This window comes from Hesperophylax consimilis, chromosome 7, assembly GCF_061612785.1.
Source record: "Hesperophylax consimilis isolate HC1 chromosome 7, BYU_Hcon_1.0, whole genome shotgun sequence".
NCBI classification, from domain to species: Eukaryota; Metazoa; Arthropoda; class Insecta; order Trichoptera; family Limnephilidae; genus Hesperophylax; species Hesperophylax consimilis.
The window spans coordinates 27938939-27951250 of NC_142842.1; the positions used below are offsets into that span (position 1 = coordinate 27938939).

The 12312-nt window shown below is 34.7% G+C and overlaps 1 protein-coding gene across 2 annotated transcripts in view; it reads left to right on the plus strand.

The window, feature by feature from the left end:
- The first annotated feature begins 1704 nt into the window (after positions 1 to 1704).
- Positions 1705 to 12312, plus strand: part of jim (zinc finger protein jim) — a 38407-nt gene continuing 27799 nt past the window's right edge. For both annotated transcript variants that reach the window (XM_089633383.1, XM_089633384.1), the window contains exon 1: positions 1705 to 2395. In XM_089633383.1, coding sequence (XP_089489509.1) covers positions 2311 to 2395 — 85 coding nt within the window. In that variant the 5' untranslated portion in view covers positions 1705 to 2310. The remainder of the gene's footprint in view (positions 2396 to 12312) is intronic.

Below are 12312 nucleotides of genomic sequence, written 5' to 3' on the forward strand. Positions count from 1 at the left end.
AGCGCTATGCCCACTCAACCACTGACCGGTCCATATATACTTATACTTATTACTATAATAATGATTTAGCATCTCCATTCAGTGATTGTGGTCTTGAAATCACTCATTTAACATTAATTAATTATTATGAAACTGTACATGAAGAAAGTTGCTTTATATTCTAAGATTTGGAAATTTACTGTGTATCGAAAATACACTGAATGTTGTTGGAAAATCATAATCTACAACAAATGTTCAGTAATAAATAGTGAAGAAGTTTGCATATTAGGGCGCAGAATGAGTAGTCACCCTGCTCGCGGGCTGTGGCCTTGATCTGCTGCCCGACCAAAGAAACGAACCGTAATCCCTCCTTCTACGTCTCCCATACACACAGCCACACAGCTACCCGGAGCACATGACGTTAGGTGGGTACAGTACACACCACACACTAGACGCTAGACCTAGACACATAGACAGCATTCATTCCAGCTACCAGCCCTAGAATAGCACTATGTCTCCCATAGAAACAGTATCGTACCAGTACCAGGAGTATATGTTTCTAGGAGGTGAGTGAAATGCATAGTAGATTCCACATTCGTTTCAGGCCTGCTTGGCCGCAGCGTCTAGCCGGGTGACCTTTGCGATTCTCTTATCTCCTGGTAGCATCCAATAAATATTTTTGTCCATGCAAGGTTGGTTGCTATCTTAAATCTTTGGAAGTTAAAGCTATTTCTTTGCATTATGTTATTGTACACACATAAATTTATGATATTTTATTTTTCTTTAAATTATGTTACCTACTCACTCATTTTCTCGTTCGCTAACTACAAGTAAATGAAGCTCCCTTGAAGTATTTTCTTTTCAAAAAACGGTGCTATGCAAATTATCCTATTATTATTAATGCTATTATTTTACAACGCCCTTTAATAAAGTCCTTTTGTATTTTGACTAAAATACAAAATATAAGAAGAGTACAGTTTTTTTGTTTACTACGAACTTTTGTTGATGATGATGATGTTCATGAACTGTTAGGATATGGGTGTTTAAAGCAGACAAACGAGAGTAAATAAAACGTATCGATTACGAAAAGGGTTTGTATTATTTGAACTATTGCCTTCGAGAACGGTTAAAAAGCAAATATATTTATATTTTATCGTGGGCTCAGATAGTTTCTTGTAAGGATGCAGCGAAGCCGCCTCTTAGTGAGGCAAACCAACTGGTTTGTACATAAATAACTCTCGTGTCTCCCGCTGGTTTATGCAGATTTTTCAGCCTAAGTGGCGAGCTACTTCGGCCGAGTCCTCGCAGTTTATGAAGTAAATATTGAAAATACTCGTAAAGCGCACTCAACACTCCCTTTGTACTATGGAGTTACCTATGCCCCTGAAGGAGCGAGTAGGAATTACAATTACAACAAATTTATTAAGATATGTCCATTTATATTCTTCAGTTCGAACATAATTTCCAGGGTTTGCATGAAAATATTACACTATTATTGTTGTCGACTGTGTTTTTTTTTAAGATGTCAAATCAGTGGTAATAATGAGGAGAAGACGGAATCCCGTCTTTGATGTAGTTCTGTCACATGATCATGTCGAAGTTCAGCTGACAGTCGAATCTACCTGGCCGGAGGTTTTCCCCGGAAAACCTCGAGAGCGATCCAGCAGCCTCTCCATCAGCGGCGGATGGGGTGGGGCGGGGGCGGAGTGCGAGGGAAGGGGGGAAGGAGGGACATCTCGCGGGATGGCGGGCCGGCGGGCTGGCTGGATGCACCGCGGCGCGGGGGACTGCACGCTGCCGCTGCACGAGGACCGGGCGCATGCGCGCACTTTTGTTTTCAACCGTCGCGCGGTGCGGACGTTCCAATTCAAACGACCGCGGGCCGGCGCGGACGCCATCCGCGTGCTACTGCCACCACCGCTAGAGACTAGAGACATCGCACCGCACACAACCCGCTCCATCCCGCTCCGTCTCCCGCTGCCATCTGTCAGTGCACAGTGCCCAGTGCCCGGCGCCCGGTGCCCGATGCCGATGCCGTCATGACGGACCACAAGAACCCTCGGCGGCGACACTCGATCTCCAACCGTGGCTAGCGGCTAGCCCACTGACGACAAGACGAGGAAACAACAAACAAACAAACAAACAACATGCAAGAGGATATTCAGTGCGCGCCGAAATTGGCAAACAATTATTTTACAAATCAAAAGTGCGGTGTTTAATAAATTATTTATTATAAAAATTTGATACATTGTTGTTTTGCGAAAGATTTTATTATTTGTTTGAATCAAGTGTGTGATATTGAGTGCAACATTGTTTTGACAAGACGCAAGCATGGCGCTCGCTTCTTCTGTGAGTTTATACTACTCCATCGTACAGAGGGCGGCTCGTCACTACCTCGAGGACTACTGTCACACTGGTTAGTTTACTTTACTTAACTTACTTTTCTCCCTATTATTACTCCTTGTTATGTTATTACATCCCACGTGAACAACAGCTCTGTTCAAACTAACCGCAGTTTAAAACTTTGAAAATTTCCAAACTTTAGTCAGAACTTTCAGTAAAATGTCTCATAAAGATTTAAATTCAAAGAAACGTGAATAATTCAATTTTGTGAACTTTGTTTTTAATATTTAGTTTACTTATCGACAAAACTAAGTTCTAATTTTACCATCTAAGACATGTATATTTCAAGAGATTGTAAAAACGAATTTTTTTCTCGTAGTTTAACGAACAATAAATCGTTGCCGCCTAAAACCATATAAAATTCTGAGAATTATTGCTTAATGGATTCTGGTTAGTTTCGTCTTGGGTCAGTTGAGGGGTATTTAGTTAACGAACCAAAGCAGCGCTGCGCAGAGACTGGAGACTAGAGACTTATGATTCATACTACTTCTTACAACTGAACCGGAGCAGAACATAATGTTAAAAATTTATCCGAATATTTTAAAATTCGATTAATTAAGTTCCATTTTCAAACACCTATGCAAGTAATACTTTATCTAGAGGGGACTACCCGTTTTCCCGCTGACAGTCGTGATCTATGACTTTCTAGAAATATAAGTAAATTTTGAATTTAAATTGTAGAAAAGTAGTTATAATATACTTTTTAGAATACCTACTTAATGTTTAAAAAAAATGACGATTGTACATAGATACTTCATCGAAAAGTATATATAGTTTGTATAGCGCATAAGTATCGTATATAAGTGTGCAGTGCCCTTGAAGTAATTTTAATCATTAAATTATTTTTATGTTTTTTTTTTATTATTTCGCATGCTAATAAGTGAAAAACATGTTTCAATTCGGCTTCGCAAAAATTGGGCCCTTTCTGTGAAAATGACAGTTTTACAAAAAATATCACAAATTAACATTGTTTGCAAACCGGCGGCTTTGAAACCAAAATATTGATTAAATTAGTATTTCAAGATTCACCTGTAAGAACTAGGTGTTTCTAATGAAAATACCTATTGAAAGACGTCAATTATTATATGTCATATTATAAGTATTATTATGTCATTATTTTACTGTTAAAAAAAAGTATACTTATTTTAGGGTATCGACGAGATTTAATATTAAATGACTCAACCCATAATTATATAATTTTAAATTTTCCCTTCCAAAAAAACCCTACCATAGTCTAGTGGTGCAGAAATAATAGATTGTTATGTAGATTTTGCTGTTAAAATATTAATACTGTTACAATACCTAACAAACTCTAAATAAGATAATAAACAAAGATCATCATAGTTGGACAACTTTACGTTTCTGGTATCAAAACTTTCCATCAAGGCGCGAAATTGGCAGTAGGTAATATCCCTACGATAATTACATCAATGCCTAAACCAAACTAGAATCAGTATTTTATAAAAAACAGAAAAGAGAATAGATTCAATTTTACAAAAGATAATTATTATTTTAATACAATATATATTAAAAGTGGTATTTTTCACTACTAATGATTTATTCTAAAAAACCAATCCATTTAATACAAATCCTTTTGCTAAAATGTAGAGAAAGTCATTTTATGTCCCGAACTAAGTTCTATTGGAAAGTGTTTCAACGACGGAGGAATTTTTAAAATGATGTTTTTAATCTTGGATTTTTCACCATCTTTTCATTCTTACCAAAATTACTCATCGCACATTATCACATCGGGTCTAAATTTAATTTTTATATATTTACCTATCTACAAATCTTTTTAACAAACAAAACAAAATTTATGCATCAATTTTAATTTTCGCGTAACCATTGATGTGATTCTGAAGAAATATATCTCATCGAAGTTCAATTAACTTTCAAAAAAATTAATGCTATTTCCGGAGGAAGTCAAACATTACTTACTTTAATAAGGTTTAAATTGATTCACAATAAGTCATCGGTTCTTCTTATAGAAGAAGTATCTTCTCGTTGAACTTCTTACTTTAAAAATCCTACTAATCAGGAAAAATAATAAATTTGCAATTTGTAAATTACATTTATTTTTATAAAAATGATAATATTTTAATGTCCTTGATTTTTCATTATTAAATTAAAAATAAATTAGAATAATCGTAAATTAACATCCCATTTGTTCCAATTCCTTGTATTATTTAACGATATTAACCTTTAGGTCTACATTTTAACGCATTCTCAAAAGCAGGTTTTCTGCATATTTTAGTTTCGTACAAAACATAAGCCATTATAAAATTCAAGATACTGAAAATATATTCGTATTATAAGAGGCTTTTATTTTAAATCACATTCTTAATTTAGAGTATTAGTTTTCAAAGAACCCTTCCTTCATAAGGTCAAAAAATAATTACAGAAGTTTAAACCAAGTATTTATGTGTTGTTACGGTGTACCTAATTGCTTTTACGAACAAAAAAATTGTGTATTCAATACGTTCTCAAATTTTAAGCAATGAAATAAATGTATACTGGTCTATCCAAATACACATAAAACCTGGATTAACTCATTGATTTTTTGACCAAAAGTGTAATTAGGTCTAGTTTATTACATTATTTTATTTGGTAACTATAAATATTTAATTCTTAAATCAATCCAATATATAACTTGTTTTATTTGTCTAGTTTGTACTTAGTTGTATCACTCTTTACTTTTTGATAGGAGCACATGTTTTTGTCCTTAAATCAATGCCTTTTTCTAAATAAACCTATCATTTCACAGTAAAATAACGACGCGTTACTTCCCAAAGCAATAGACCTGTCTGGATGTTTAAGCCGGCAACTCAATTCTCGTTATTTTAGTATTTATAGATTCGTAGTGACTTGTTAGTTTCTAGAGTTTGTGTTTGTAAGGACATCTTTCATCTCCTCAAGTCAAATCGTAAACTTCTTCTCATTCGAAACTTTACGCGCATATTTTTACTGGGGTATTTTATGTGCCATGTAAAATAATAACGCCAGGGGTCAGGATGGACGTTAAAAAGCTATTTTTGTATGAAAGGGCGCTTTGTAAGTGATGTACGATTGGAAAATTTCTACGGGACAGGTAAGTTCAACTTACCTACGAACTTACTAAGTTGGGCAGTGTATAAGGTAGAAAATCTCTGAAAGTTATTCAGAGGTTACGGGTTTGAAGCCCGGTTCTGCATTGTGAAAACAAAAACTGCACAAAAGTTAAAACATTATTTCACGAACAATTAATATGAAATAACATACAATCGATGATTGCGGCTCGACCCAGACTGGGAAAGCAGCTACAACTCTTGAAGCTAAATGTATGTTTGGAAGATGTGGCTTATATGCACTATCAGTATTCCCCTGGTGAAGGACCATCAATCTGTGTTTTGTGGCCAAATCTGAATACCCAGGAACTTCTCAACATTCCCCTCGCCTAATTTATTATGTTCGCTTTCAATTTAGTAATTTCCATTTGAATGGTACATTACAAAAATTGAAGAAGTTATAGCTTTAGTTAAGTTATAAGGTTTGCCACGAATTTGCACTCTTAAAATGGCTTAATTTAATAATTTCCTAAGCTATAACAACTTTCCTTTATCATAATCTTATTTTATGCTTCGTTTTCTGAACCTGTTTATTTTTTTCCTGCACAGTGCGTACTTTTTTACGCTTAGAATGATTGAGCCTCGTTTGATAATCAGCCACAATTTAAATGAAAAAATACTAATGCCATTTGCATAGAGGTGCTGCACATAACAACATAATTCATCATTACCACCCACTCGAGATTCAATCTTGCCATCCTCAATGGATCCATAATTTAAGCTGTTGAAGATTTTTATTGTATCGGTATTTAAAATTGATTGATTCAAATCCCGGAGAGAGACGAACCGGACCTTGTACTGAGCAAGATGTTTTCTCTCTCTCTCTCTCCCTCTGTACGTGCTATCATTTCAAACTCTTTTTCAGACGAGATAAATATAACAGAAACGCTTTTATAAAAAATTCGAATGGGTTTTTATAGTTAACTCAATGCTTGCGGTTTATTTAGGAATGTAGGTACCAATTTGATGTGCCTTCATCTAAACAATTTATATTTTATTTTAAACACATTGCATCCATATTATATACCTACACAAGACAACAGTACTTTTATACTATTTAAACGTAAACAGGAAAATAAAATTTCTGCTAAATTAAGGCCTAAACCTTTTAAAATTCTACAGGTAGTGGCGTTAATATTTTTTATGATGATTCTTAATCAAAAAAATTTAAACGGTAGGTGAGCAGCGGTAGTGTATTGGGATACCTTCTATAATTGTGAAAAATACAAAGAATAACAGAAAAGGGAATCAAAAATCTATTTTTAAAATAAATAAATAACTGTATAATGTATATATAGGTACATAATATATTCAAGATTGTGGTAAGTAATATTTAAGGTTGGACAAAACTGAATGTAATTTAACCAAGAAAATTAGATGTGAAAATGATCTATTTTGAATATTTATGATTTTTTTCATATATTTTATTAATTAATTAGTTAGTTATCAATGTATCGTTTGATTTGAATGTAACTTTCCCGAGACCGTTATTAAAATGTGGAAAAAGTCAGTTTCACAAAATGTATACAAACTTTTCAAGAAACGTTCTTTATCAATGCATTCCGTTTACTGCCAAACCCCGAACAAGGCCCAATATATAATTCCGATTGAAAAACGTGGTACCGCAAAAACAAGTGCTCCAAAATAATCATGTCAAATCGAGTCGGGTATTCCCGACCGTCTCAACCAATGGCAACTGTCGGATCTTATTATTCACCTGCACTAGTGGCTGCACAAAGAAACTTTGGTATTAGTTGTAATTTAGAGATAACGGACGTCGTGACAGTTTTTCTTTTTTTATAAGCGGCAAGGAAACGTGTGCAATCTGTTCAATCATGTGCAATGATTGTTCGATTTCTATTAGATCTACAGAAAATAAAACAAAATCGATTAAAACTAATTTTAATGTTTTAAAACCGTCTTCTTGAGCCAATGTTTTGGACAGCTTTACAGTATTCATGTGAAGGAAGATAACAGGGTAAAAGAAAAAAGCTCAACATGACCTAGTACAAAAAAGCATACAAAATATTAAATCCTTAGTCAGAATCATAAATCATACATATAATAAATATTATTTTAAAGCTAGGTACCTATAACATCTACCTACATTAAGTTATCACAGATATGTGTAAAATAATTAATTTTCAACTTATTTTTAAATTTGTGGCTTTTCATTTTCCTCTAATAATCTAGAAAGAAAAGTCCATTGAAAAAGCCGCTTTACGTTACGACCAGCGTTTTAATCGGATTTCTTAAACCGGCCCCCCCCCGAATCGTACAATCATTTATGGCAATCTCGTCTATGTTTCAATCGCATTCTATATTTGTAGCACCATTCATTATAAGCATCACATCCCACTCATTTGCTATAAAAAGAAACTTCTTTTAATCTATTTTAGAGCAGTTTTTAAATAAATTACTATAATAATGAAATATCTTCTCAATGACAACTCCACAAGAGCGGATATATGTTTACCAAAAAAATGCAGCATAATTTTTTCAATTTGATTTTAAGACATTTTAAGCTGAACACGTAAACAAATTACAGTTTTCTACCGAATTTTGAAAACTTTTAAACAAAAATATTTCTCAACAAAAATATCACAGGGACAATTTCCAAAAAAATCGCAGAAATACTTTAGTACAATTTTTTATGTGATCAGAAAATGATGAAGATGATTGTACTTAGTGATAATTACCCAATTATATCTCGAGCAACTGCACTTGTTTAAAAAAGCAAGCACGTAAATATAGGTTAGTGTTCACTAATGTTATGATTTGATGTTCTCACATTGACAAAACGGTACAATTTCCTGGCTCTTTCTCTCGAGAATGCCATTAGAGGCAAAATGCCAAAATCACGTCTCGTGATTACTACCAAACAATTCACAAATGCCCATTCAGTAGGCTCTATCCAATGTACTAGCCTAACTGTCTGTTAATTATATTGTACCATTTTTAGTTAATTCTTTATCTTTTGCCTGCTTAATTCGATTTCTTTGGAGACATCACTTTTCAGTAATCGATTGCATTACAGTAATCGAGTGTTTTGGTAAAACCCTTCAAACCACATTTTTGGGAATGTAACTTTTCAGTAGTTTCAATTTTTTCCTGATCAAAGCATTTTTAATACTATAAACTAAATTATAAATGGTATCGAGAAAACTAAAGATAAATTTACTAAATCCTCAAATCTCTCGTAATTATAAGTAGGAATGCAATATTTTACATGAAAAATTGGAAAAAAAAAATTAAACTAAAAAAATTTAAATTAGTGTTACGAATTAAAAAATATCCGTGTTTTTCGTCTCTTGTGAAGATTTAAATTTGTGGCCTGAAGGGTATTACCAAACCATCGTCGATTTGCATCTGACGAACTCAAAGAGATGTCATAGGTGTTTCAAACTTAATCATATTTTATCAACAAACCGACAAAAAGCGCAGTTTTGAATTTATATATTTGAATGGTTCCGTTAAACACCGATTATCAACGTTTTTAGCTTTTGATCAACTTACATAACACAGCTGTTATACTTGATAGCTGATTACAATTTGATCAAAACTTATAACGGATCGGGAAACACGGTTTAACTGAGACCAATAAAAAAATGCAGATATTATCGATTCTATGGTTATCAAATGTTGTCGATTCTATCGTAATCAAATGTTTGCAGATATTGTCGATTCTATAGTCATCAAATGTTTGCAGATATTGTCGATTCTATAGTCATCAAATGTTTACAGATATTGTCGATTCTATGGTCATCAAATGTTTAAAATATAAGACAGTTACCCAACAATATTTTTTCTTCTTAAAAAGACAATCGAATCTGCAACTTACGTATTACGTTGCGTTTAAACGAGGTATAAGGAAAAATCTTCAAAAAATATTATTTGTTTAGGAATATATTAGAATTAGGTACTACGTACAGACTATAAGCAGTTTCAAGTTGAGACACGCATATGAACGAGTCAATATTTATTTTTTACCAGCACCTACCACCTAATTTTCCTGGAAAATGAATACTTTTGTAGCAAGCTTCTTTGTTCCGCAGCGTTGTGAATGATTCTCCAAATGTACGTTTCTTGTAAATACATGAATGTATTACCCACTTGAGCGATTCTTGACAAATTATGCCAAGTTTGCGAAAAGTTTTGAGCAATCGCTTGCCATTATGTGCCAAATTTATAAAACCCAAAAATATGGGATAAAAGGTGAAATCTGGGTGGATTCGCTATAAACAGCAGTTGGCAGTTTCATGCGTTTCCATTTTAATATTTTAAGGAATCGTATTTATTAAATAGTATGGTCAATATATATATAAGACACGTACGTTTATGTGCATTTATGATGTTTACTAAACCAGATCCACTGGTCACCTGTTCTATGAGGAAAAATACATTGCAAAGGCTATTCACGTTATATTTTTGGGTAGGGATATAAACAGAATGATGAAAACGGTCGATTCGTTCTGAAATATCAATAAGGATAAATTCGTTGAATAAAATATCTGTAGAACACCAATGTAATCTATTTTTATATGAGGTACTTATTACCAAAAACGCTTTTAAAGTCCTGCAATAAATATATTTTACGGCTATTAGACTAAAATTCATATCCGTTTGTCTGTAGCTAGTTAAATAGTTGAAAATACTCCCTTTATTACTCTGATAAGAGACGATTTTAATAAGCGAAACTTTGATTGAAATAGTTTTAGCTATGTTTAGTGGTTTGTTACGAATTTTATAATTTTAGTTTTTTCCTGTTTGCTATCCGTTTCTGCTTTTACATTATAAAAAAACCTTTCAGAACATGAAACCAAAAATGCTATATAAAAATATTTTGAATAGTAGGTAATAAATATAAATTAGACTGAAATTATGTTGAATATTGTCAAGAAAATTTATTTATATTTAAAAATATATTTGGTAAGGTCCCCCGAAACGTGTCAATTTTTCATTTCCTCGCGAACTTGGTCAAATAATAAGATTGGGTTTTCCAGAAGTAACGGAGGCGATGTGCCTCGTAAGCCCAGTGGATGGTGTCCGTCTAAGAGATACATTTGTGTAGTTGGTCGTTATAGCTTGCAGCCACTGTTATACTCACGGCTAACATCAGCTCTACAGCCAGCGCTGTCATTATTCATCTCCGTCATTAGTACGGACCTCTTTTTATTTATAATTATCCCGAATATGGCTGAATGCGGAATTAAAACGCATTTGTCTGCGATAAAAGAAGTCGTGAGTGCGCCGATTAAATTTTAAATCACAAACTAGGCTCATCTCTCATTTTAGGTTTTTCATCAGTTCGCGGGTACATTAACGTATGAATAAGATTTATACGCTATTTTCTATAAGACGAATCAACGGTACAAATGACATGATAAAAAAACCTATCCCGGGTTATCAATAACTAGCTGGCAACGAGATAAAATCCACTTTAATTGCATCGAATACAAGTTATGTACAACTGAAAGGCTGAAAAATGCTGAAAATAAGCTTAAATCCACTGGGGCTGGATATTTCGTCCGCCGGCTGGCACCACCCCCCCCCCCCTGCTGCCCCGCGCCCCGCGCCCCGCACCCACCGGTACGCCCCACGGGCCCCTCCGCCCCCTGTGCCCCCTGCCACCCTGTGCCTCCCGCCCGCTGCAGGCCGCCGCTGCAACCTACCTCTACATATTTACACCCCGTCTATATAAAAATCCCTCCATTTTTTCGCCGGCGTCCTCTTCTCCCTCTATCCGTCTCTGTCTCTCTCACTGGGGGGCCGTAAGCCGGGTCCGCTCGCGGAATATATCACCGTCCCGCTTTTTCTTTCTTTACAGACCGGGCGATATATCTATTCGGGTTTGCGCTGTGTTTTACGCGAGCTGACTGAAAAAAAGCGCTGCGTTATTGATTTTTCGTTCACCCTGTGGTGGCTGCGTTCCCGGGTGGAACCGGGACTGGGGGCGGGAGGCCTCTTTGTAATGTATGGAACGGTGAACTTTTATTCCTTTTTACGGAGGTTTCGGGGGTGGTGGCCGCCGTCTGGCCGCCCCGAATTATTCATTACGGGGGATGAGAGATGAGAGTCCTGTCAATTGTATTTGGACAAGCGATCGATCGTGTCATCCTGTCAAGCGTATATACATTATGCAGCCCACCACCCAACCACCCACAGCCCTTCATTCCTACCCTTCCATTATATTATAAACCCGAAATGAGGAAAAAGCTTCGACTATTTCCAACCTACCTCCATAACAGCGCAGATTTAACGTAAAATCTGCATTAGAATTGATACCACGAACAAAATTTGTTAAAATCATATGTAAAGTATAATAACCTTGAAAAAAAAAATTGAATTATTAAATAAAAACTAGCTATTTTAAGCTATGTATAGTGTTTATTCAGCCACATTCAGCGAAACAAAGATCATGCCATTTCGGAAGTTTAAACTTTTAAGCTCGTTCACCTTTTGAACATTGCATGTTTGCATGTGGATATTGACAATAACTTTAAATAACCTCGTAGCTTCATGCTTGTCTGCCCGCTCCGCAGCTTTCTGATGGAAATAACTATTATTTTTGATTGAAAGTAAATTATTCTAAACAAAACATTAATTTCAATCAATGGAAATTAATTTGTTTGAAATATATTATTTCTTGAGAAATTAATGCTTTCCATTTACAATGGTTTGATTCCTAAATAAAATAACATTTTAAGGTAAAGATCTACCACATTAAACACGATGTAAATATTACGCGGCGCATAACGTCAGGACAGTGAATAACTTTACTTTTTACCGTGACGTTTATTTGTTACAACGGTCTTAAACCGCCAGC